This window comes from Aptenodytes patagonicus, chromosome 6 (assembly GCF_965638725.1).
Source record: "Aptenodytes patagonicus chromosome 6, bAptPat1.pri.cur, whole genome shotgun sequence".
NCBI lineage: Eukaryota > Metazoa > Chordata > Aves > Sphenisciformes > Spheniscidae > Aptenodytes > Aptenodytes patagonicus.
Window position 1 is genome coordinate 19,308,062 of NC_134954.1, and position 26,914 is coordinate 19,334,975.

The 26,914-nt window shown below is 42.6% G+C and overlaps 1 protein-coding gene across 1 annotated transcript in view; it reads right to left on the bottom strand.

The window, feature by feature from the left end:
• Positions 1-26,914, bottom strand: part of LOC143162610 (uncharacterized) — a 207,406-nt gene that overhangs the window by 30,464 nt on the left and 150,028 nt on the right. The window contains exons 10-22 of the mRNA XM_076343293.1: positions 24,237-24,374; positions 22,021-22,143; positions 21,316-21,438; positions 20,213-20,371; positions 17,504-17,635; positions 15,185-15,313; positions 14,694-14,822; positions 13,725-13,859; positions 12,573-12,707; positions 12,001-12,126; positions 10,754-10,885; positions 7,953-8,084; positions 4,754-4,882 (exon numbers count right to left, since the gene is read on the bottom strand). Coding sequence (XP_076199408.1) covers positions 4,754-4,882; positions 7,953-8,084; positions 10,754-10,885; positions 12,001-12,126; positions 12,573-12,707; positions 13,725-13,859; positions 14,694-14,822; positions 15,185-15,313; positions 17,504-17,635; positions 20,213-20,371; positions 21,316-21,438; positions 22,021-22,143; positions 24,237-24,374 — 1,722 coding nt within the window. The remainder of the gene's footprint in view (positions 1-4,753; positions 4,883-7,952; positions 8,085-10,753; positions 10,886-12,000; positions 12,127-12,572; positions 12,708-13,724; positions 13,860-14,693; positions 14,823-15,184; positions 15,314-17,503; positions 17,636-20,212; positions 20,372-21,315; positions 21,439-22,020; positions 22,144-24,236; positions 24,375-26,914) is intronic.

Below are 26,914 nucleotides of genomic sequence, written 5' to 3' on the forward strand. Positions count from 1 at the left end.
CCACTTTCCAAGTATGTGCTGTCTCAGAAAAACAGAAAAGTGCCTCATACCGATATAAAACTGCAATGCATCCGCCAACCTCTCTTCAGATCGTACTGGGGAGAGAGCTGTTATCAAGTTGTAAGGAAGAGGCATCAGCATGTGGTTTCAATCTTTATGTCCTTACTTATTATGCTTCAGTAGCGTGTATGGCACAGCATACAAGGAAGGACTTCTACTTAACCCTAGGTGACTTCAAAGGCTGACAAAGTTTTTCTTTGTTTAATGCAGGGACTACACAGCGTTGTCAGCTCTTCCTAGGCATGCACAGTATTTATTTTTCCCTTTTATCTTATTAAAACAGAACTCCTGCTGGGCTATCTTATGATAATGATTAACTGCTGAAATCCCAAGAGAGAGGCCCACTCAGTCTGTCCTGCGGTAGTGCTGATTTAGACAGCAGTTCAAATGCAAACTTTGAGTGCTGCACTTCGCAAAGGCTATACGTTGCTGTTATTAATGCACCAATCAATAAACACACTGTAGAAAAAGTCCGAGACTCCTGCTGCCTCCAATTTGTGGGCTAATTGTGTGGCATTTTGGGATATTCAGTCAGATTAAGCAGTGACTTCGGTAATTCTTCTGTTGGCCTGATCCCATAACTGGACACGTGCCTTGGGTCATACAACACATACCAGAGCGGTGGGGAACGAAATTAAACAAAATTATGTTGTAGTGAAGACAATTGCAACCTTCAAAGCGGGAGCAGCAGATGCTCAGCACTGCACAGAATTAAATCAGTTATAACAATTGCCTTCCCAAATGGGAGCAGAGCAACCCCAGTGCAGGGCAGGGTGACCTAGCTTGCTCGGCATGGTGCCCTTGTAACAGAGCTGGGAGCATGGACGGCAAATGCAGGCACACCTTGATTCCTTTTGGGTTTGCTGGCTGGACAGTTGGGCTGCCTGACATCAGGAGCCCGTGGCCCATGCTTCCTGCATGTCAGATGTCAACATTTATTTGAAGAAAGCATTGATATATTTAGCTATTTATTCCAAGAAAGACTGGTTTTGGGGTTGGGAGTTTTCTTTTGGGTTTTTTTTACTTGCCCGTTTAGCTGTAAGTGCATTAAAACCAAAGCCCTGCAGCAGTGGGTGATCACAGTAGGCATCTTTTCTGGAGAAAATACTACTTACATTATCTATGCTTTAACAGGATAAAGGACTTGCAAAGCTACCTTTTGCTATGATTACTGCCTTTGCACAGTCCAGGAATGCAGAAGCATTAATTGCTGCTTCAGTTCAGGAACAGCCAGAACCCCATATGTGCCTCAGGTACCTTCTCCCTAGGCATGTAACATTCTCCTCTCAGATAGGAAAGATATATAGAGGCATTGCTAGTAGCATCTCTCTCAAGGAACCACTGAAAATGATTCATTTTCCTTTAGTAATTCTAGATCTTGTGAAGAACCATACAGTGTTTCTTCAAGTGTTCTAGTTGTATCACTTGCTGCTTTCAAGAAAATGCAAAGGAAGCCTTTCCTAGGTTGTTCAGATGGCCTGCATTTCTTAGTAGATTATTTTGTTTTCAGGCTTATTTGCAAATGTTAGCGACTTTACAACTGAAATAGTTCTGCTCCTTTTGCAGCTCTTTTGAAAGAGTTACAAGATTCACAAGGTTCATTTTTCCAATGGACTGAGCAGAGCTGAAAGATGGAACAGGCATGTACCACCTTCAGAAATGTCTAATTTTCTTTCAGAAAGTGGCTCGATAGCTTTATTCTTACCCATTATTATTATATGTGATCATACCACTACTGGAGAGGCAGCAGTATGACTGAATGATACCAGGTGGAGATGAAGAACAGCTGATTGAAGCTGACTCAGAGCAGAGCAGAACTGAGATGCTGATGGACAGACAAAACTGCTTTGAAGAATGTGAGGTCTCTTGACAGCATCCTGTGGCTGAGGGCACAGAATTTCAGTCAACTCTGAATAATTCACAGCAAGGTCTCTCAAAATGGCAACCTGGAGCAACAGTATCTCCTGCTGCTGGTGATTCCAGCAGGAATCCACATCATCCACATGATGATGTGGCTTTGGTTGTTATCTGTATTACTGACAGGCGATATACGTAGGTACATACCAATTTGCACTGAATATTGCAAATATCTTCTGAGCCACCACGCTGTCCTCAAACTTCATACTGTTTTCAGAGAACATTGGATCACATACAAGGTCTTGGGTCATACCACCAAAATAGTCTATTCTGGCAAATTGAAAGGTTTGCCTTGATTCAGTTAAAATTGAAATATGACTGAAGCATCCCCCCTGCCTCAAACACCATGGCACACTCAAGCATGAGATGGTGCTTTTCCCTTAGGTTGGCTGCGTTGCCAATGGATGAACACTGGTTACTGGTCAAGACCACTGCAGCACATTAGCTGGTAACACAAATGCTCAGAATGACAAATACAAGCTCGCTTGACCATAGTGCCATAAATCCTCCAAGAGCTTTCTACAGTTGCTAGTGTGCTTCCAACAGAGGCACAGTAAGCTGGATAAGCCTGGTTAACTTCACCATAAAGAGATATACTATAAAAGCCCAATGCTGAGAATTAGCCAGGGCTAAGATTACATTAACAACGCCAATAAATAATAAGAAGAGGTTATGGAAATTTGTGGCCAATGAAGAACTTGGAAATGGCCACTGAAGTGACGTTTTGCAACAGGGACTGGCATGTAAATCTATGAAGCCCTACTTCATACTGAAGGAAGCAAATTAATGAAAAGGAACAGCAGTACTTTGTTCCCACCTGAAAAAAGAAAACCAATCCCAAAAAAACCCAAAGGCAAATTTTGGGACTTCTGCAATCTCAGCTTGAATCTGGATCCCATGCTGCCACAATGCAAAATACCAGAAGCAACGACTGCAGGCTCAAACGCAGTCATTGTCCAGGGGTGATATTAATATTAATTATTAAGATTAATCAAGATTAGATTTGTAAGGTACTATCTTCTCCTAGGACTCTGAACTTAGAAGGCTGCAAAAGTTTCAGTTTCAACATTTCTGTGATGATGGAAAAGTCCTTTCCAGCCCCAGGATGAAGCATCAGCAGTATGTGAGAAATCCAAGGCAACGCAGCCACGCTGGGTCTCAATCGCTATGTTCCTGTCTGCAAGGCGCAGAGCTTGGCCAATGTGGGTGGATTGCCAAGAGGACGGCAAAAAGCACATCCCTGCCAGAAGGAAACCCTGCCAGTCTCCGAGTCACTAAAAACAGAAGTGCTACAGCTCCTCAGAGAAAAGGTGCCAAGAAGGTTCTACCAAGGGCAAACCACCCACACGTTTTCCTCTCTCTTCATCTTTTGGAAGCAGCCAAACTGTTCTGGCTGAAATTTTCTACATGCAAAGGTAACAGAGGTCAGCTCAGAGCAAACACCCTGCCTGCTTGAGAGAAAACATGTAGAAAACAGGGTCTTATGAACGGTAAGCGCTAAGTTCTACTCTCCCCTCCATAATCTTCTTTCAGGAATTTAAAAAGATAAAAACATCCAACACGACTGATTTGGAAGCTGAGGCTTGTATTTTTTTTTCCAACAGACGTCACCCAGCCTTCTCCATATTCCTCACACCTACTTTGGCAAAGGATATTTAGCCTCTTTGTCCCCATTTTGATTCCTGCTGGAATAAACAGATTTACACCTCAACACAGATAACTGTATTGCTTTTTCCAATAAAAAAAATAATTAAAAAAAAGGATAGACTTACGAAAACAGAGTTCAACTAAATAATTTTAAAAAGGGGCATAGTGGAGATACCATAAATTATGAGGCACGCTTTGCAGCAGAACCTTGAAAAGAGTATTTATTTTGTATAATTTCTGGTAAGAATGAGAACGGAACAACAAGCAATATCTGAACTCCAGTCAGCGGGGTGCTTTGCTACATTACTGGTAAGGCTGTGGAGCACCTCCCTTCCCATCAGAGGGCAGTAGCTGCCTGCGAGTGGTGCCGCTTCCCTCTATCGTAGCTGTAACACGACCTTCAGAAACGTGTTGGTAAAGCTGCTTTCTAAGCAAAATAATTGTTACTTCAGTTTAATGATCATCATTTGTAGATTCTTCAATCATTTACGCTGAAATAACTTTCATAATGTCTGACTGACTATGTGCTGTTTCTGTTGTATTCAAGACTGTATTTTTTATGATCTGCACAATGATGCAGCATCACAGCAACCCTCCTTCGACGATGCCCCAGACTGACTCACAATAATCTAAGGAATCCAGTCCAACCTTTCCAACACTTTACCAAATGATCAGATAATAGAAAATGATCTGTTGGATTTATTAAAGTTAAAAGTATATCTGTTCTTAAAGAGTTCCTTTGGGAAGATGCACAGATCATGTTTTTCCTCTAAAACGTTTCAGAGATGCACTAGGAACAAGCAAGTGTAAGGCAGGACAAAAACCTTTCTGCTCAGTGTTACAACAGTAAGACTCTGCTAGCAAAGAGTCTTCATAAAGATGTGATATAGCAGGGGTCTTCAGCACACATCTGATTTTAACCACATTAAAACATGTGCCCAACGCTAGGCACACAGCAAAATGCTTTGCTGAGTTAGGATGGAAGTGCACATTTCAGTATCATCTTCCAATTAAGTTCAATGGTTTATTTAGATCAGCTGCTGTAAATAGTAAAACCTGCTCTCTAGTGATCTGGAAAGAAAACCCCTACCTGCATAAACCCAAAAGGGACCAGAGGGAGCAGCAGTACCTCTTCCACAAAATGTTCCTGTCCAGCCCGCCGCGCAAGTACAGGCTCCACTCACGTGGTCGCAGGCAGCTCCGTTCTGGCACTGACAGCTGTACTTACAGCTCAGGCCAAAGCTTCCCTCAGGGCATCCTGCAGCGGAAGAATCAAAACCAGATGACGGGTTAATTCTGGAGCAGATCAGGGATCAACGGGGAATTTTTAGATACATGGGAATTCTTACTATTCGCAAAAGAAGAATCAAGGCATAATGGTAATGCCCTAAAACTGATGTGATTAAGTATTCTCCTTGGGGTCCAGGTACGTTGGGCTGTTTTTATTAAGGTCTATTCTAGAAAAATGCCAGGATGTTGAAAGACTAATTTCTGCATAGAAAACTAATATCATCTGATATTTGCAAAGCCTGTGACTTCACAGGTTCTGTTTGATGACACTTTGCACACTCATCTGGAATCGCTTACGTGCACATCTCCTCTGGGACTTCATCAGCCAGGAAGGGGAAAGCTCCCAGCTTCTGTGCCTCCTTTTGAGGCCCTATCCTCTGTTTTCCTGCAAATCCTCCTTCTCCAGAAAGCTGGAGGAAATATGAAATGTGGTGGCCTCCTTCAGAAAGCTCCAAACTGAAAGCTGCATACTTCACTTTCAGGCTCTGCTTTGAAAAATTTAAGTGAAACATTACATCTGGGGGACAGATTAACAATTACATTTCCACAGCAGTTAATGTAAGGAGTTTTAAAAGATTTGCATGGTACTCACTATTGGAAGAAAGAAAACACCACTTGAGAATGAAAATAATTTCTTCCAGGATTATAGGAAAATCAATTAAGAATAGGGCCAGTTGCCTAATTCACATTAGATATTTTGGACAGGCTGAAGTAGAGAGATATACTTGGCTAAACACAATATTACAGGGCCTCTACTCATGTTTGAAGTTCTTGTGAACTCCCCTCTAAAATGAGTTAGGTAGATTATTGCCAGATCTCTTTAAAAAAGTGTAGGATTTTAGCATTTACATCAACAAAGTGATTTTCAGGCAATCTGGAAAGAATCACAAAGAACAGAAAACAATAAGGATCCTCAAAGACAACTCTGCGTCTGGAATAAAGTGGTGGGTTTGGTGCTGCCTATTCGGTGCCGTAGGTAGGCAGTGAGAGGAGCTGGCATGAATTCAGTTGTTCCTGCAGCTTAGTGACTCTCTACTAACTGGAGCCAACCCCTGGGTCTCTTATAGAGGCTATAGGCTGGGATGGGAGACAGAAGGATAGCAAGGTACATTAGGTACTTCTTTGCTTTCAATCATCTGCGTCAGAAAACGGGCCGTTGTTTAAATGTGGAGTCATTTAAATGGATGTGTTGCGCTTACACGTGAAATTCAGTCCAGGGTTGAATCGGTGCAAAATCCCATTTGCATCACTTCCTATTCCCAAAGCCGCAGATCATCGTGCATCATGCCTCCTGCACTAGTTCAACGAGTAAATACATTGAAGTGTACTTGTGCCTTAAAAGCTTGATCCTCCTCAGTGTTTACTTTTCATTTGACATTTCAGTCAGAGTCCAGAAAATCTATGCAAGGAAAATAGTATTCCAGTGCAGCAATAGGTGTGGGGCTCTCAGCTGAGCTTTCTTCAAACCTATGGCTTTTAGCCCGGAGCTGAGACTTTCAAGGTGATGACAACGGGTCAGTACACTTCACAAATGATTTCGCAGTCCACATCACAGAGAATCTGCCCTCTGCTTGAGCAGGCACAGGCTGTTGCAATGCATGCTGAGATACATCCACCCCTCCGGAGTACCTGAGCTGCCTGCAAAGCTGCAAAGGGAAAGAGCCCAACCTGCAGCAAGAGGCTAGAGATGCCTCGGGAGCAGAGGAGCTCTCCAGGGATAGTAAAGATCTCACCTCCAAGGCAGCATAAAATGTTTAGGGAAGAATTATGGCTTTCATAATCTTGCACACACATACATGCACATTTTTTTATACATATATTCATATATATATATACACACACACACACACAATTAAAGTGGGGTAAAAAGCAGACTGAATAAAACAGAAGACCCGTAGGCAGAACATTAGGGATCGCCAGAGGTTTTGTTGGTGGCAACGGCTTCAGTGATTACCTTGCCAGAGAAGATGACAACCAGCTATTTGGCTACTTTTTGTCTGCAGAGATACTGTTTTGAGAGAGGTCAAGAGCAAAAGAGAAGTGGAGCTGGCAGCTCTTTCTCCGGGAGCTGGTCTTCCCACTAACTGCCCTTCCATTTCCTCTGTGCCAACAGCAACAAGAGCCGTCAGATCAACTTTCCAGGGTTTTTGTCTTAGGTCACTGTTCCAGATTAATTGTTTTGACATTTCTGTGTGACACCATCAGTTAATTCTGCCTAAGCTTCTGAGACTCTGGTAGCTACATCTGTGCTATTGTAAGACTGTTAAACTAATAGATAAAATATTTATTTTATTTAACAACATCAATATAATCAATAATAATAATCATCATCAGCTTAACTATGCAACTTATTGCCACAAGATGAAGTGGATACCAAATGTTTGCATGGAATCAAAAAGGAAATAGGCACATTAATTGGAAAAAAAATCAAGTTGTATTAAATCTAGAGATACTGCTTCTGTCTCAAGAATCTCCTGAGTGACAAATTGATGAAACCTGGGGAAACATATCAGGAATTATCTATATGCGTGTTTTTATCCTCTGAAGGCATCTGCTATTGACCTCTGTTAGAGACAGATTAGTGGAGATCATTGGCCTCTGGTAAGACCATTGTGCATTTTTGTTGTTAATAAATGGAGGACCCTAAATCTTCCTGATTTTGCTTCTGTTATGTACATGTGAAGCATTTCTATATGCACGGCCTTAAAAAAAGATTTATGAAGAAAAACTGCGGACCTAAAACTGGATAAATAAAACCAATATGGAAACTTCTATACCACAAGCCAAATACACATCAATCCTATCACTCACACGAGGTCTTAACATTAAAAATAGCTGTTGAGTCCAAAACAAGTCTGAAAATAACTTTTCTGGAATCCAAATTAGGGAAACTATCTAACCCCAATGAAACCCGAGAGCCCTGCGACGCGCTGGGCAGACCGGAGGCGGTACAGCCTGGAGGTCTTCCTGGAGGGAATTATCAGGAAAAATAATTTCTGGTTTTGCAAATTCCCCGTGTTGACAAAGTGGCAACTCACGCCATTCGCAGTGTTTCCCAGTGAATCCCGGCTCACAGAAGCAAGAGCCAGTGACCGGATCGCAGCTGCCGTCGCTGTTATTGCAGACACACGTGTTTTCACAGCGCTGTCCCCAATGGCCACTACTGCAGGCTGCAATGTAAAATGGTATTTACATTGAGAATCAACTTCGAGCTCGCCTAATGGATTATTTTACATCTAAATGAGAGAACAGAAAAGATGCAAAATAGCCCCTTAAGATACAGGAGCTCTGGACTAGACTCTCAGCTGCAGCATGGGGCACAAATCCATGGAAATAAATACAAGTTTTGCTGATTTATTTCAGCTGAAAGTAGGCAGATATTATGCCATCCACATAAAACTAATCATTCATAGTCAACCCATATCAATCAATCCAGTCACAAATGCATAATTTCACAGAAATAAAATACCAGCTATTGACTCACTCAGCACAAATCTGCATAACCAGAATAGACAATGGGTAAAACAAGACAGGTTTGTGAGCATTCTCCATATTTTCCTCAAAATACTGGGAAATGCAACATGGACAAAGACAGACAAATTTCACAGTCTTTGTTAAAGCAACTTACTGCTTTCATTCTAAAAATCACGTAACACTGACATGATTACGACAACGTACCACGGCATCTCCTTCCTTTCTTGTAAGGATAAAGATTAAAGTGCCAATTAGGGCAACAGAAACCTGGTTTTGCACTTGGGAATCTGTTTCATGCCTGGTCTGCGATAGTTGAAGAGTTGCCTTACTGAAACATCTCTGCGAAACAACTTTTCTCATATCTTTTCCTGAATAGAAATAAAAGCTTTCCTTTGCCATGGTCTCTTAATTTTTTAGACAGCCTAGGGAGTTATGGAAAGCTATCTAAGTGGCTCTACACATTACCAACTGGTTTGATTTTTAAAATATGCATATTGGTGGAAACTTCAGATTTTCCCAGAGTTTTCTTCAGTACCGAGCCTGAGAAGTCAGGTCCAAAACTTACTGCTGTCAACACTGGCAATTAATTTGTATGATTTTATGTGCCTAAGACCAAGTTTAGAAAGAGGTTTGTATTCTGTTGGCTTTTTGCAAAGGGGATCATAACGAATCAAGCAGAAAAGACGTGAAACAGGAAAAGGAAAGAATCAAGCAGGATGGCTTAACATTTATATGGTGCTATCCAAAAAGGGCAAATTTGTACTCTTACATGGCCATCAATATGGAGAGTGATGCTAAAGTCAACAGAAGGATGGTCTGCTCTTCCAGAGAACAGAATTTCTCCCAGCATTTATATTCACAAGTTAAGGAGTGACCTTAAGACACATGACTGTACATGCCACTCACTTGTTGAATAAATCTCCCCTAAACAAAATGAAAAATTGAGAATTAATCTTAAAACTCATCTGCGCTGAAAATGAAAAACAAAACTGTCTGTCAGTCAAAATGCTGACAGGACAGATGGTATTGGGCAAAGGGATCCATAGTGTTGAAATAAGAGCTTATAGCAATACTTTGCGCTTCATCAGCCATCTATTTCAATACTTTGAACCTAGATAATTAAGGATTATAACCACCCAGGCTGTGCAAACCCATAAACACACAATTTCAGAAGCAAAAAGATTAGCAAAAGTATATTAAAAAACTGTAATAGACTAAGAACAAACAGAGCCGTTTTTTACATTTGCAGTTAAGTCCCTGGGAGATACCGTGTGCCCTGTGGAGCGAATACACATTTGACTTATGATGTTTGCAGTCGTGGCCAGTCCAGCCAGGGGGACACACGCACTCTCCAGTGACAAGGCGACACTGAGCACTGCTGCTACAGCTGCATAACAGCAGGCAATTTTGTCCATAGTAACCATCATGGCAGGCTGAAAACAGATGAACAGACTGCAATTTCACCTAGATAATAACTCAGGCACAGACTGATCTTTTCAAACAAGACAGCAACAGCTTGCCCTCTAAAACATGCATTACCTGAATCCAGAAATCAAAATGGTAAAATGAAAGAAACATCTGTAATTTGTATACTAGGTGTCTGGGGCTGAGCCCTGTAGAGCGGGAATAGCTTGAGTGACTTTCCGGTGCTTCTCCTGCACATCAGGATCAATCAGAGGAGGACAAAAGAGTGCTGAGCAAACCTTCGTCAAAAATGATTTTGTGACTAACAAGGAGAAAAAATATGCCACCAGTGAGGTCTTGCACGAAGCAGTGCTGTCCCTGAGAGCCTGTCTATGCCAGCACAACAGCCATACCCAAGCAGCCTTTAATACCCATAGGCTGGGTAAGGAGTCATGCCCCAGTTGCACAGACCAGTTGCTTGAGCATGTTCTCATGGTCTCTGGTGGATCTGCAGAGAGAGCACTGATACTACTCCTTCGTCCTCACTACTATTTAATCCTAAATTATATACATCAAGGAGTGTTGCTGCAAACAACCGATGAGTGGTGCCATAAGGGCCAATTGGTCAGCACCTCTTGCCAAGCAACCAGAATTACAATGCAAGTATTGTGGCTATTACACATTGTATTTCTAAGTACATATTGCCATAAATTAGGTCTAATGACAACATCAATTTAGGATGCAGTTTAGCTTGTCATCTGCATTTATCTGTAATCTCCCTCTGGCAAATCCTGTCAAATCCAACCTGGGAAATTCCTGAAGCTGAAGGATAATTTATCTTGGATCAGCATGCCTAACACAACAAGCATCTCACAAAACAGCAAGAAGGTAGAAATCAAACCATAAGCCGAATTTTCAAACTGACTTTCTTTTCATGGAGAAGGCCGATGTAAGGACTTACACACAGAGCAGGATGTCCCGGTGTAGCCAGGGGGACAGTCGCAGGCTCCACTTTCTCTGTTGCACTGTCCCCCGTTGGCGCAGGGCTCACAGGAGGACTGACAGTCTGGTCCCCACTGGCCAGCCGGGCAATCTAGGAAAAAAAAGCACATGAGATGCTCCCAATGCCATTTTCTGTTTCAAGGCAATTATACATTTCTGCTGTTACCTTGAAGAATTTAAAAATAATAGTAAAACTAAGCTGGATAAAGAATTGTTATATTATCTCTATAGATATACAGCGCTTTCACAGTAAACCTTCTGAAAGAGTCAACACGCCTCTGTACTGCAGCACACAAGAACACATCTAAAGAGAGACCCAAAGGCTCTCTTCCAACTTCCGTCACTGTGTGTCTGTTTTTTTGGTTTGGTTTCTGATACAGTAACATCAGGCATATTTGGACATATCTGAAAAATTAACTACTGCACTCAGAGAAGGAAACCTGCAAAGGACAGTAATCTGCAGACAGATGCAGGAGGGGAGGGCTGCTGTTGTATTTTTGCTGGGCTGAGTGGGGTCAGGATGGTCATATAGTTCAGAAGGACTGGATGTGAGGTGGAGCCCAGGTCTCCATTCAGCTCCACCTCCTTCACCAGGTTCCTGCTCTGTGGTGTGGTGTGCCACAACCCAGGTCCACGCAGGGCAGATGCTCCTCAGGCGTGCAATAGCCAGAGCTCTTCAAGTGGAAGAGGGACGTCCCATGGCCCCGTGGTAGTTCAGCGTCCCCGAGACTTTTTTAATGCCTTTAATTAATTACCCACAATAATGCTCTCCTTCTTAATTCCTTCCTCTGTTCCAGGTCCTTCATTTGCTGGTTCCACAATAGCTGTCTTTGGCCAAAGCCCTTCATCAGCTTCTGAGGCACATTGTGTGCATATGGCAGCACAGTCCCAAGCTCTGCTCTGGGACTCAGAGCTGCTGCAATGCCCTGGTATCGCTGCCCAACTTGTATAGACCCAGCCCAGCATACAAATCACTATTATTAATTGGAGCAGAGAGATGGGTCAGGGTAACTGAATCACACTCCCTCCTTCACAAGCGATCCCATGCGGTGGACGTCATACGTTCTGCACCAAGACTTATCCTTTACCCTTCCTGCAAATGAAGCCTATTGCATTGCTGCAGTTTTGGTGGGAAACAGAAATTCCATTTCTTATCATGTCTGTCAAAGCAAGACACTCACGACCCTAGCCCGACACCAAGCACACCTTGCTCACACGTAGTGCCAGTCTTCCCAGCTGGGCAAATACACTGCCCTGTCTTCGGATTGCATGGTGCTTCTCCACAGCTGCACCTCTGCTGGCAGTTCACCCCAAAGCTCCCAGGCTGACAAGCTGGTCAAAAGAAACCCAAAGACACAGTTAGTATAAGGAAGCATTTTGAAAACATTAGGAGGCACCACCACCAGCAATTTTAAACTGACCTGTGCTGGTACCAAGTGATCTATGTTAGCATCAGTGTCTCAGCGACTGGTGGTCTGTAATTAACTGCAACAGAGCTCTAGAAAATCTGTGTCTGAAGCTTTAAAAGGAACTATAGTTACTGGACAAACATTAGCTGTAGTAACTGGCCACAGCCTTGTGCCTCGACCTTTGCAAGCAGAGTGACACAGCAGTTGCTAGGCTCCAGATATCAGTTTGGCTTCAGTGGGGAACTGCCAACTCGTATCAACAACAAATGTACCCTTTTATTTGCAACTTCTGTATCTGAACAGAAGTTTCCTGAGTAACCTTTCCCATCCAAAGTGTACCTCCCAGGGAAACATGCAGTGAGTACCTACACAAATGGCATTTTTCTCCATGAAACCCAGGTGGACATGGTTGTTTGCAGACTCCTGTCTCATGATCACACAAAACATCAGTAGGACAGTTGCACCTCAGTTTGCAACCAGCCCCATAAAAGCCAGGCGTGCACTCTGGAAAATGCAAGTAGACAGAGAACATGTATAAGAAAAAGGAAGAGTTAAGATAACTGAACAAAAGTCAGACAATAATTTGGCAGAAATTTGCAGAAAATCTACTATAATGTACATTTTAAAGGTGCTGATAACAAAGTGTAAATACTTATTAAACACTTGCATGGACATTTCAAAGAGGTTACTGCTTAAATACAACCCAGAAACAGAGTGGCAGAATACTTAAGGATATATTCAATTACAACCATTACAGAATTACTCTTCTTATCTGTCTATACTTTCTGCTGCTCTCTGCCTTGGTGCAAAGCCAGTGCTGGGTGAGGGATGTTCCCTCTCCCCCAGAACCCAGCACATCACCAAGAATGCTAAAGATATTAAATATCGTCACTATTATTCTCCACCAAACCCCCCAGAACTAGCATCATAAGTCCAACACATTCCAGCCTGCCCAGAGAGGAATCTGAAGGGAGAATCTTTATTGCGTTACTCCATTACTGTCTGGAGAGAGCTACTGAGACATGCAAACATGAATGCGGAAGACAATTCTCTCTGAAATACCCCCAAAAACTACAAAGAATAAGTTGAATTCAAAGACTTGCAAATCTGAAGGAAAAGTAGCATTACTGAAACCATTTACAAACAATCCTGCTGCCATAAAACACAGGTTTTGTCACTTACTTACTGTCTGCGTGAAAAAAGGAAAGAACAGAAGTGAAAACTCCCACAATCTTCATTATTAAGGGTTGTATTAAAATTTGGTTTCTAGGTTTCTGTTGTCATTTGATCAGGCTAAGACTCCTGCATTCTTAAGCTGTATTCCCCTTGATGTCCCTGTAAGCCCTGTGATATCAGGCACTCATGGAGTTTGTTGTACAACAAACCACAGACAAAATAATTAGTAGAATATGAATATATTAGTAGCAGCAGCAGTCAAACAAAGCAGATGGGAGGAAGAATGAGAAATAATGCTAGGACAAAGGAATAAGCAGACATAGGGAATCTGGCTTTCTGTTATACCTTTCTGACACTTTTTGCCATGATAACCAGGCTTGCAGGTGCAAGTCCCGTTCCTCGTGTTGCATTCCAGCGTGTGCTCTTTCACGCACTGACACTCCTCTGAGCAGCCAGTTCCAAAGGCCCACCTGGGACAGGCTGCAGCCAGATGAAAAGGAATCATTAGCTCTGTAATTATGCATGAGTTATTTGAAATTGCACAGTGATGCAGAAGCAACTGCTGCAAAAAGCAAAACGTTCATTTTACTTTCAGCAAATACATCCACATTCCTATGACAGTGCCTCTTAAAGTGTGGGTGTATAAAATATAGTTTACATGATTCCTTTATTAAGTAATTCATTTAATTTCAAGCCATATGAGGTGAATGCAAAAACCAGAAATGTTTCAAAGCAAACTTAGTTAAGTTTCTGAATGAAAAAATATTTGGATACACTCCATGACAAAAGCTTTCTTGAAAAAAAAAAAATAATCACAACTATTTTTCAGTCTTGTACAGATTGTACAAACAAAACCCGTAAGTGCAAAGAAACTTGACCATCTCTTTTGTAACATTTTTGTTTTGATTCTTTTTATTCCCATTTAACATTTTGCCCTCATCCTGCCCCAACCAGCCCTGCTCCTCAGCTCCCACTCCAACCGTATCAACAGCCACTAACTAGCTCCAACCAGTCTTTAACCTCACCAACAACCCTAACGTTAACCTGCTTATCCCAACCCAACCCTACCTATAGTCCTCACCTTTGTGCATCAGTAAATCTCAGTCCTTATGGCAAAGATTAATTGCTAGAGGAAAAGATTAATGAAGTTTCTGGGGCTTCCTGGGATACGTCAAAAGTCAAGTCCTCCCGCTACTCCCAGCTTATGGCAGAACCCAAAGCCTCACTCATTTTATGTGTGATGTGGAATCTTTTTAAGACTGTTATGTTGTGCATGTGTTAAATAAACAGATCCAAAAAATTATGGGGACTTACTAAGATGGCAGAAGCGCCCGTAGCGCCCTGGGTCACACAGACAGGCTCCATAGAGTCTGTGGCAATAGCCGTTGTTGGCGCAGTTGCATGGTTTGTTACAGTTCTTCCCAAAGAGGCCTTTCGGGCAACCTTTTGAATGCACAAACACAGCAAGGCATCAGCTGTTAAGTGTTAAAACACGAACACCAAATCAGCTCTCTTTTAGTTGGCATGGCAGAAAAGACCACGCTGACTTGTCGCTGACCTGGGGCTCTGTGCAACCCATCCTTACAAGGCACTTGCTTTTTCTCACCCTCTGTCTTGCTTATTATTTAAACAAAAGTCACTGCAAGGCAAGCTGTAGGGTTATAGTACGTCTCGCACAATGGAGACTGTTCTCATTCGGGCCCCTAAGATTTAGCACGCACAATTACATCTAGATAGAAACAAGGGGAAAGAAGTGGTGAGGTTTCAGGCACACGCTACAGCCGGCAAGACAAGGGGAGCCGTACCATCTTCACAGAGCTTGCCGTGCACGCCGGGCGGGCAGCGGCACTGCCCTGTGACAGGGTCGCAGGAGCCTCCGTTCTGGCACTTGCAAATGCTAGCACAGCCTCTGCCATACGTCCCGGGGGAGCAAGCTGCGGAGAAAGCAGGGAAGATGAATGGGCCAAGAAATCTTTTCCCTCTGCTAGAAATGAAATAAAATAAAGACTCCATCAAAACTGAGCAAGGAAAGAGTCTCTTTAGTCAAGTGGGCTCTAAACCAAATCATATTATTTTTATATAAGGTAATACACATCCATCTAATACTTACTAGATAATTTTAAAAGGATGCCTGAATTAATCAAGCTTACTTATGTGAAGTACTATGTGATGTATCCAAATTCTGCCCTGCATATGCTCCCCTCCACACAATGCATGGGGCTCAAAAAACATTGCCTATAAAGTACAAAGCTTAAAAATCAGAGCACAATTTTGAATATTTGGAGATAAGTATTTTAAACGTTTTTTTTTTTTCTCTCCCAAATACTATTATAAAAATAACATTGTGTTTTTCTAACATAGTCTCTGAAATTCCCCAGATGATCACAGCAGAAATGGATCCACATCAGCACAGAATTCCGTCCTAAAGCCCTCATTGCTCCAGCGCAAAACAAATTGTGAAATGAAGCCTTGCTCCACTGTTTGCAGCCTGAGCTAGCTGAGTAAATACAGTTGCTGGAGTCATCTGACTTAACTGACATTTTGTCAATGTACATTAAGAAATCTGACATTGCACATCAATTTCCATTCAGTTTCTTTCGTGCATTATTACAGAAATTTAGTTTCAATTTTCTCAACTATTTAGCTTACCCTAAACCCATGAACTATGCTGTATATTAAGAAAGTGAGATAAAAGAGTGGAAGCAATCACATATGGCTAATTCATACAGATTATATATTGTATTTATCATTGTCAATGCCTGCTTCATTGGATTGCAGGTTTGGCTCAATAACGAAGTCCCATTAAAGTTCTTTAAATTCCAGAGGTGAACTCCACCAGATTACATGCATAGGTATCTACTGTAAATACAGAGCAAAAATGTTATTATTATTTATGAAGTGAACTAAAGAATTTGTATCCTGTCTTGAAATTTTTATAATCTATCCTGAACCACTAGAACACCATGAATAGAAGCAAGAATATCCTAACTTGAACTGTCTAAGGCAGATTAGAAATTATCATTTTAATCCTCTTCTTTCCTATTCTCTCAGCTGTCCCCAGTGTTTACAAATCAAAGGCACGATCGGTCTCCCAAAATAACTATGGGCAGACTGTTGATTTCAATCATTTGCTGTTTTTTCTAGATTTCTGTCCTTGTGACGATGCCTCCTAAACAATCTTGATGGTGATTAACCTGAAGACTGCTGTCTACCGATGCTAAGTAATAATTCTTCATCGTCTCTTTGTCTCATCAGTGACAGCGCAGACTTTCTGAGTATGATGGGCCATCATGCCATACACCATGAAATGGAGGGACCCATCTCAAACATGCAGGAGACCTGCTGTATGAAGTCTCAGGCAAGCAACAGACAAGTTTTGCCAAACTGCAGATGAAGAACAGCGCACGGTACATCAAGAAATCACCACTCTATCTTTCCAGTTGGTTTTGACACATACTTCTGAATCAGAAAGATCTTCTGCCAGTAAGCAGGAATAAGGAGAGTAAAAAGCTATTACAGAGGGCACTGGCTGACTTGGCAAGAGAATTCTGAAAAATACAATTTCCAATACTAAAAATTAACCATCCCAAGAAAATTATGTTAATAATAAAAAGAATGATAAGAAAAAAAAAAAACCAGGCCCAAGTTTACCAACAAAAGGAGGGGAAAAAAAAAAAAAAGCAGTATCTTGGGATGCTATAAAGGAACAATCAAGTCCAGCATCTATGTCCACCCAGATTGTCACACCACCTGCCAGGACAGACTTTTGAAAGTCAGTGAGGCAAGTTGTGCAGCAAAGCATGGCAGGCAAACCTTGGCACTTTTCAGCAGCAGAGTGAATAGGAATGAACACTAGCACCAACTTAGGAAGGGGTACTGTACTGTACTGCACTGGAGGGCAGAGACCTCGCCGTTTGAGGGTTCGTATTGTATACTGTAGCATCCCTTACAATTTCTATTTAACGTGCCACATTACGATAAAATTCTGATCTGCCTATGAGGCAGCTGTGCTCCTTAGAGAGCTTTACAGATTAAAAGTACAGCGGGTTATTCCTATTTCCTACCTATCTGCAGTGTCACAGCACTAGGACAAAGTCCTTGCCTTTCAAACACACTGTACTCACTTGCATTACAGATAATGCCGGTCCACCCAGGTGAGCAAACACAGCCACTGTGTTCGCTGTTACATCTGCCTCCATTCAGACAATCCTCACAGCTCAAGCTACAGTCATTGCCAAAAGTGTTATCAAGGCAAACTGAAACGAAATATATAGAAGGCTTAGTGAGCATCCAGACAAAATAATTCCACAAGCTCTTACCTATCGTTCCAGATGCACAAGTGCAAGAAGGAACCTACCCCACATTGACAGTCTGAAAAAAAAGTATTCATGTTGTTAGCATTAATGTTGGTAGCGTTGCAATACCACTGATTCATCACAAAAGACAGTCCCAAATGGAGATTCCCAAATTTTCCTCTTCAAATTTTAGACTCTAAATAAAATGAAAGCTGGGACTTTAGCTGGAATTTACTCCCTTAAATGCTGTAATTCCCCATCAAAGAGCACTTAAAATTACTTTTTAAAAGCAAATATTTTGCCTTCATAAAAAGTGAATTTGCACCTAATGCTTGATAATATTGTATATAATTAAAAGTATTTATTGGGAGAGAATCTCCTCCTTTTCTCCCTGCTAGGCTATTCTTTTTGTTCTTCTATTGCAGTAGGTGGATGCGGTGCCATTTAAGCATAGTTCAGTGATATTTTTAACAGCATAGTTTGAGTGTTATTCTAGGAAAACAAAGCATAATACACATTTATCACTTCCTTTTTTCTTCATGGATATGAAAAAAGGGTTAGTTTATATGGGAAACCTTACATGAAAATGCATTCCTCCCTCACCTTCCCCACCCTCCTTTTCTCCCTTGCACCCGCAGATATGCGCACCCTCATGTTCTCTCTTTGTGGGGTCTATTGAGAAAGGCGTAGAAAATAAATGTTACTCTCTGCTAAAATACCTCGGTGACATTAAGATCCTATCCACATGGTTAGTTTATTGCCTTCGAGGCTTTATGGCTGTGGCTGGAGGCTTTTTGGAAGGGGATTTTGAACAACACCTGAAAGTGAGCTGGCAGATTATTTCAGCTAACAGTAAGTCAGCAGGCTGGTTGCTTTTCACCAGCAATTTTCTGTGTGAGGCCAGATTTCCTCTAGGTCTCAGCACCCAACTGTTCCTTTTTCTGAAGCTGAACAAATGCCCAAGCTTTCAGAGACATGCAGAATCCCAGTGCTCCCACTTGAAACGGGTTACAAACTCATACTTCAGGAGAAGAATACAGACTACTATTAAAAACGACATGCTTCTACATTAAAAAGTCATTCAATCTACAGAAAATAGGTAATTACTTACACCAGCTTATTGTTTAAAGCTGTATTTTTATAATATAGATAGCAGCACAAAAATACGTCTGAAAGTATAAGGAATAAATCAACATTTGGGAGGTAAAAGAACTTACTAAACCATTAAAAGTTTCATTCCTCCATCAATTTTTCCTAGAAACCCTCATGTGCTGCAAAGGCTCAGCTTTAGAAAAAGTGCAGATGCTCAGCTATGACTGATAATACCCAAATTTATGTGGCTAAACATAAATAAAACATACAAAAACTGGTCAATAAATATTTGATTGTGGTTTCTAGGCTTGATAATTTTGCCTGTGGTTATCTCATTTATCAGTTTTCCAATTGTTTATCAGTGTCGTTGAGTCTGGCTGGATGCTATGTGATTTGGGAGGTCTTAACAGTTTTGTTCATAAAAATAAGTTAATTTTTTATTAAAGCCAAGACCAGTTCCCGATTTTTGCCCGTAGGGCACAGTCCTCAGATGACTAGAGCTCGTATAAAAATCACAGGACATTCATAACAAAAATAAGAAATCTCATTCCTCCCTGGTGACCCACCAGCACATACTGCGCTCATCAGAAAGAAAGCACAGGGTTTCAACTCATAATACTCTTTAAGTGGTGAAGTTTCCACCTTCAGGTGGAAAGACTGAAGTCATGCAAAGCCCAGGTAGGGTGCAAAGCTGCTTTGCACCCAACTCCTGTGACTGTGTGTACTCATGTGCTCTCTTTGCCACCAGTTGTGCCGAGCCCTCGGCCAGCCTGAGCTCTACGTGGATAGGTCTGTGCTTTTCCTGGAGAACACGCCCAAAGCATCAAAAGGGACCTGAATCTCCAGAGGGTTTTTTTCCACAAACAAGAATGCAAATATCTTAAGCAAAAACCCCTCCAATTATTATAAAAGGGCTTGTAAACAGGCACACATGCCCCCACACCTCCCCTTCCTAGCTCTAGGAGAAAGGGAGCATTTCCCAAGGGCTTGTTCTCAGTAGAGCAGCTTTGGTCGATTTTGTGCATTGCAATAACCCACACAATCCTCTCACCCCCGGGATGAACAGGATCTTTCTGTCTGTTGCCTCTGGGGCTTTGTGCATACACCCTGTGTTTCCAAGAAGCCTCCCATCCCTTGCTTGCTGTGCTGCTCACTTTTCCCATGCCTCCCTTCGCATCCCTCCCCGCCACATCCAGGCAGCAGCAGCCGCGACCAGGGAGCCTTCCTGTTCTCCAAACATATCCCATTTGGGATGGGACATGTGGCAATGCCTCTTCCCCGCTGGCATGGAGGACAGACAGAAAGCAGGATTAATGCTCACCCTTCCTCTGCTCCTCCTGATGGCTTAAGCCCGGCCAGCCCAGCATCACTCTCGCCCCAAATCCTCTTTCCAAGACTATTCCCCGCATTTGCCGCAATGGCTAAAAGTGATGCTTGTTCACTCACCGACCCTGTGCACCAGGGTGAGCTCTCCTCGCAGGTCTTCATCCTCGTAGAGAGAACCAAGTGCGTAGCGAAGGAGCTGGGGGGGACCTCTGAACTGCAGCCCCGGAGCCCCAGCGAACCCTGCGGCCTCCTCCACATCCATCTCCTCTCCACCTAGGGCTGACATACACACGTGCCATCAGGACCCGGCCCCGAGTCTTCCTCTGTGACACTTTCCTCTCATTTACATCTTGTTTTTTATTATGCTGGTAGATTTTCCAGCTACACCCCTGTGCAGTCTGCACAGCAGACACAGCCAATTCATTTTCTCATCTGTACTTATAATATGTATACATATCTGCTATCCAAAAAAGAGAAAAGGAGGGGCAGGAAATCTTTCCCTTTCCTTTCTTCTGGAAATAAACTCTGGTCCTGGAGAGTCCAAAAAAACATTAAATGGGGAGTTTAATTTTCCTCACTTGAAGTTTGAAATTATTTTTAGTTAATGAAGGTCATTAGCTTATTTTGGAGATGACAAATATAGAGTGAGGCTGGCTGTCCAATTTATTTTCAGAAAAACTAAAATTTGAGCCTTAAAATGATGGGAAATCAGTTGGCTTTCTTTTTGGAGTTGGTTAAAATACCAAACTCTTCCCAAGGTTTAGCAGGTGCTAAACTTGGTTATAAAATTAAGTTGCTAGGCTAAACTCTGTACTGGTTACACTGGCAGAAATCCAGAATCACACCACTGACTTTAGTGGAAAACTTGCCTTGGTTCATCAAAGCAGAATCTGGCTACCTTTTTTCCACAGGATGTTAAACTTCATCAAATAGTGCAAGAAAACTGTCAAAATAGTATTTATTTCTAAAACACGAGGTTTAGGTTTTCAAACATGTCCAGGGGATTTAAGCGTTCATCTCCCATTAATCTTTGGCAAAACCAAAAAATTACTTGAGGATGAACTTGGGATCCACGTGTTGCACGTAGCTCTAGCCTGGCCACATTCAGAGATGGCTCAAGTTGGCCTCCCAAAATCCCAGGATCTGTGAAAATCTCAGTTGAATTCACATTTTAAATCAGTGGGAAACACTTTAATGGCCTTCAAGATGTAAAAATAACTTACCAATGCAGGACCATCTGTTAACACCAAGCCTGTAACCCTCCTTACATGCACATTCGTACGACCCCAGAGAATTAACACAGAAATGGTCACAGTTGCCATTATCAAGATGACATTCATCCACATCTAGAAAAAACAGATATAAATGCTGATTAGGTGCAAGTACCTCTGCTCAGAGAGTGCACTCTGCACCTGGCTGCATTCAAAAAATTATTCTGCATGTAAGAAAACCTGATTTTCTTAGTACTTTGGGGCTCTCCGTTTCTCACTAGTACTGGAGATATTAAAACATTTCAGGGCAACATGGAACAGATTATTTCACCTATGTTTTTGTCTCAAGTGAAAACAGCTGCTTTAAGCAGTTAAGCTCAGTTGATCCTTTGGTTATTTCGAGGGCTCTCCTTTTGTAGAAGTAGTCTTTAATGCACATCAATATACAGTGTCCATGGAGAGAGGAGGAAAAGTTCCTCTCTGCTGGCTCATCTCCCGCAGCCCCACTTTTCCCTGCTTGATGCTAGGTTATTACTGTATTCCAGTCTCAAAAAGTGGAAATTACACATTTGTAACACCTTATCAGCAAAGCTGGCATAGGTCACTGATTCTCTTATCAGGGAAATGCCCACAAAGCCCTGTGATGAGCTTTGACAGCATTTCTTCTACCTGCTGTTGTGCTTAGCTAGACCGAGCCGACGGTATCAAAGGACTCACCGTCGCAGGCGCAGCCGTCGGCGTTCGGCTGGAACCCAGCTTTGCAGGCACACTCGTAGCCGCCCACATGGTTGATGCAGAATTGGGAGCAGCAGGACTTTCCAGTCTCACACTCGTCCAGCTCTGCAAGGAAGGGGCAGCTTGTTCAGCCCCTGGACACGGTCTGAGCTGCTGCCACAGTTTTGCTCGGCAGCTACTGCGCTATTCAGCACATGCCTTTCTATGTCTTCCTCTCCCTTCACCCACATAAAACACTGTCTGAATCCTGATAATGGCTGTCTTCTACCTTCTCCCACAGCAGCCAATATCCTCCATGTCCAGGGAGAGGCATCTTTTTTTCTGGGAGTCTTAGGTGCCATGAGGTGATTTACAAAACAGACAACAACTAGGTCTCACCAGCCCACACATACCATCTATTTGTCAGTAATCTACATTTAACCATTTGCACTTCTGTACGCTCAACCTTTTTCAATGCAAACTAACAGTGAAACAAAGCTCTGATCCAACAACGCATTTCTGGACATCAGCAGCCTGCTAGGTGCAATTGTAGTTTTTGATAACTAATTGCCCATTGCCTTATGCTGCCCTGTGTCCACCCGGAAATTGGTATCGTCGACACCGCTGTTCTGGTGATTAGATATGAGAACCGAGCTGTTATCTTTTCACTACAGGCTCCCAGCTGATCTCAGCCCTTGCAGCCTGCTGAGCGGGTCGGTGGCCATTCAAGGGCCACCTTGTCAATGCTGAGTCTGCAGAATGCTTTTGAACGTTACCCAGACGAGCAGCCACAGATGGGAAAGGTCAGTGTCTCAATTAACCTTGGAAGGAGTACCAACATTATTAGGAAACACCGACAGGAGAAAGAGGAGAAAGATAATGTAATTAATCAATCGAAGTGAGGAGGTCAGCACAAAAATGATTAATGCAGGTTATTTGAACACAGAGTGTTTTCCAGAAATGTCACAAGCCGAGGTCCTCTGCAGTACGTCAGACGATGCCTGGCTCTGGGGTCTAGCAACAGCCCCTTGTCTGTGTAGGAATGCGAAATGTGCGTCCAACAAAAAGGAGATTTTTGCTGTTAAGAGCAGCTTTTCATGTCCTCAGCCTTGCCAAACCCTTCCACTGTGCTCTCACTTCCCTCACTGTGGCCAGAGTAACTGCTTCCCTCTGAAATCTCCATCAGCAGGTCACTGAGCTGGGGTGGGGGGCAGGAGGCTGCTCTGTCTCCTCTCATCCATACACAAACGGGACTGTGTAACCCATCCCACCCCTGCGAGGCTCTGGGTCCAAATCTGCCTCCCTGACCTTTTTTTATTTTGCTTTTTAAGCTCCAGCATCAACCGCCCTTGCAGACCTCGGTGCTTCCCTCCTCCCCTGCTCCTTCCTCTCTCCTGCACTTGGCTTTGTTTGTTGCAAGACTCCTCTTGTCTGTAATGCCTCTCACATTCATCAGAGCTCCCACTCTCTACCTCTCCTCATGTCTTACTACACTGCTCTGTGATGCCTGCTTTTTTTTTTCCCCTCTTCTTGGCTATTCTTGAAAATTTTAATGGCATAGTGACAGCAAGTCTAAACCAGAATGAGATACAGTTTGCATAGCAAAAGCCGTAAACAAAAAAATATCACATCATAAAATCGTTTAAAACATGAAGGCATTTTTAAGCTCTTCTCTTAAGATAAAAACAGATCTAACTCTATTGCTTTCACTTCCTAAGTGAGATTTCTCTCAGCCAGAAGTGCAATCTCATCACTGCGCAAATCTGATGGAAATAGAGCAACTTCCATAACACAAAGTGGAGTTTGCGCATGAAGCACTTCAGAACAGCAGTGCTACCACGCCCAGCCAGAGCCGACCCTCTTCCCAGCCGCCAGCCGAGGAAGGGAAACAAAAAAATTCAGCCAAGTGATGCTTGGGCTGGACACAATGAGATATGGCCACAGCAACTGGTGATGCACCGAAGTGTCATCTTCCATTTGGGAGGCAGAACTCCTTCCCTTCATTAATTAATAATCCCAGCAAACACGCAGAGCAAGGCAAGCTGGAGCAGCGGCTGAGGAAGCGCCAGAGGACAGTATTAATTAAAACTTGTAGGAAAAGGGCAGGGGATGGGAAGGTATTTCCTTGAGTGACAGCTCTCCTGCAGGCTCCCCTTGCAGAGAGACCCACCACACCTCCTCCCTCCTCCTGTGGAGATGCAGCATTCGCCGTGAATTACCTGCGCATGTTTTGCCATCAAAATCGAGGCGATAGCCGTCGTCGCAGGAGCAGCGCGGCCCCGTAGTCGTGTGCTCGCAGTGATGAGAGCAACCACCATTGTTGTCCTGGCAGCTATTGATAATTTCCATTTCAATGCCTTGCAGAGAAATAAATCAAAAGGATGTTAAAAAGCAAGCACAGGGGGACAGTCACCGGAGAATAAGCCTTCCGCAAAAAAGCATACATAAGCTGACTGCTGTAGCAGGAAATACAAACTCAGCTCCCACACACACCCGAGAAGAGCATGTTTTGGAATCACTGAACTTCAGGTATTTGTCTCCTTGTGTCACAACAGTGGATGCTCTCGACTTCGGTAACATGAAGCCAGCTCACCGTTTCAGCAGTCTGCCTGCTACGGGAGCGTTCACGGGTTGCCTGAGATTTATGCTTTGTTTGAACCTAACAGTGAGTTCTGCCCTTGCCCCAGAGAAGGAAAGGAACCACCTGAGGAACCCAGGCAGTTCACCTCAACCCAGACTGCTTATGCTTTCCAAAAAGCAGCTTTTAGTTTTGTCTGTGAATGGGAAAGAGTTGGGTTCTGAAACATCCACCGAACACAAATGCCTTAAAATTTTCATAGTAGAGTCCTGCTGCCGAGCCTGACACCTAATCACAAAGCAAAACAATCTGCAGGTTTTGACCCTTGGACATCCCTTCAAGGGGGAACACAGCAGCTCCTCTGCTGAGACTTTGTCCCCCTACAATTAAGACAGGGTGGTGGTACGATGCTGTCACCAGCCCCCTTCGCACTGACAGACCACCCCACCCTCCTGCACTTGGTTGCGCTGGACAATCCTCACAACATTTTGCCCAGGTCCAGTGGAAACCCTCATAGAGGAAAGGGAACACCTGTCCATCTCATTCCCACCAAGGTACTTCATTAAATGATGTTTTTAGGATGAAAAGAAAATACAAGTTTATAAATTTATAAAGTTTCTCTTGAAGAATTAGCTGGATTGTCTTGTTACAGAGCTATTTAGAGAGGAATTAATTTCCCATACTATGTAGGAGGACTGAGAAACACCCTCCCTAAAGGAGCCATCGTACTGTCAGAAACACCCCAGCTCAGAGCTGTGGCTATCAGATTTGGTACAGAAGGATGGCATTTCCCCGCTGCTGCGGCTTGTGTACACATCTGTGTCGGTGGCTCTGATCCTACCCCTTTTTGTGCCCGCAGGGAGCAACCTGCCTGCCAACCAGAAAAGCAAGTCTAGCTGGGAGAGGGTATAAATTAGGAGAACATATATGGAGGGCTACATCTCATGCATGGTATGATTATTTGCACCAGGGAGAAGAAATTTAGTCTCCTGCCCAGTGTGTTAAGCTGGGATTTAGGAAACCCAGCGATCAAACATAGAATCTGACTTTATACACTATCTTCATCATTTACTTTGTCTCAGTTCTTCATCAGTAAAACTGGAATAACAGCTCTTCCCCATGCTGCTGGGGAAATGAAAGAATAAACAAAGATTGTAAATTGCTCAAGCACTGGGATAATCCTGATCATAAATATATGCAGAATGTTTTTCTTTTTATTGTTTGCTCTGTAATAGTGTACATAAGGGACAGAGAATCACCATCCCCTGAGATTTGCTGAACATAGAGAAAAAATATTATCAGAAAGTCACAATGAAATCTAAGTGGTCTAAACCACTTTTTTATCCCCGTAACAGATCATTTTATATCTATATATTAATTGCATTTCCTCTGCCATTGCACTACTCACAGTTCCCCATCATCTATGAAATAAGCCTCCAGGATGTCTCTCACATGATTGGCATTTGTTTTTAATGTATGTTAATGCTCTGAAACAGAATTTCATCCTTAATAAATATTTCTTACACACATGTTCTTAAAGAAAGCATTCATTCTCTGGCATGCAGCATATTTTCCTAAGAAAATTCTGCTGAAATTTCTTGCACAGTATTATTAGATTGAACGATCTTTGCCCACCTCTTTGCTAAAACAGGCCATGCTTTTGTCTGCATTCCAGTGAGCTTATGTTAGGTCCATAATAACACCAACTCTTCCACATCACCTCCTTTATTAATCTAAATTTGCCCTCAAGGACAGCCCAGGGATCACCCATCAACTAACAGCACTGGGAGTCAGTCCCCTTCTCAAGAAAAGTAGCGTTGATTAAGAAACCCTGCTGGCAAGAGGTAAGTATGTGAGGGAAGACAACAGAGCTCAGCATCGTTTTAGTTTGGGAAATTTTAGTTGTTCAAATATTTTTTTCATCCCCAATCCTGCTTTTTTCCTTTTTTTATTTTAAAGTATCCACTTAACAGTGTCAATAATCTCAGGAGAAACATAAGTAAACCTAGACAGATAAAGACAAGAGCATAGTATCACGTTGGTTTTCTTTTGCATCAGATCCAGCATATAAAAAAATTGGGAGAAGGAGGGCAGGAATGAATACATTTCATAGAATAGCAATATTTTGGTAGCTCTGCAATAGAATGCACCAGACTCTGCAGATAAACCAACAGGGCTATTTGCTCTTTGTAATGCAGTAATTAAGATCCGTGAACACAGGCTTAGGAATGTATCAACCTGCAAAACGAGCAGTAGCAGAAGATGAAGAAAACAGTATTAAGATTGAGCTTTTGCATACATTTATTTTGCTGGGAGTGC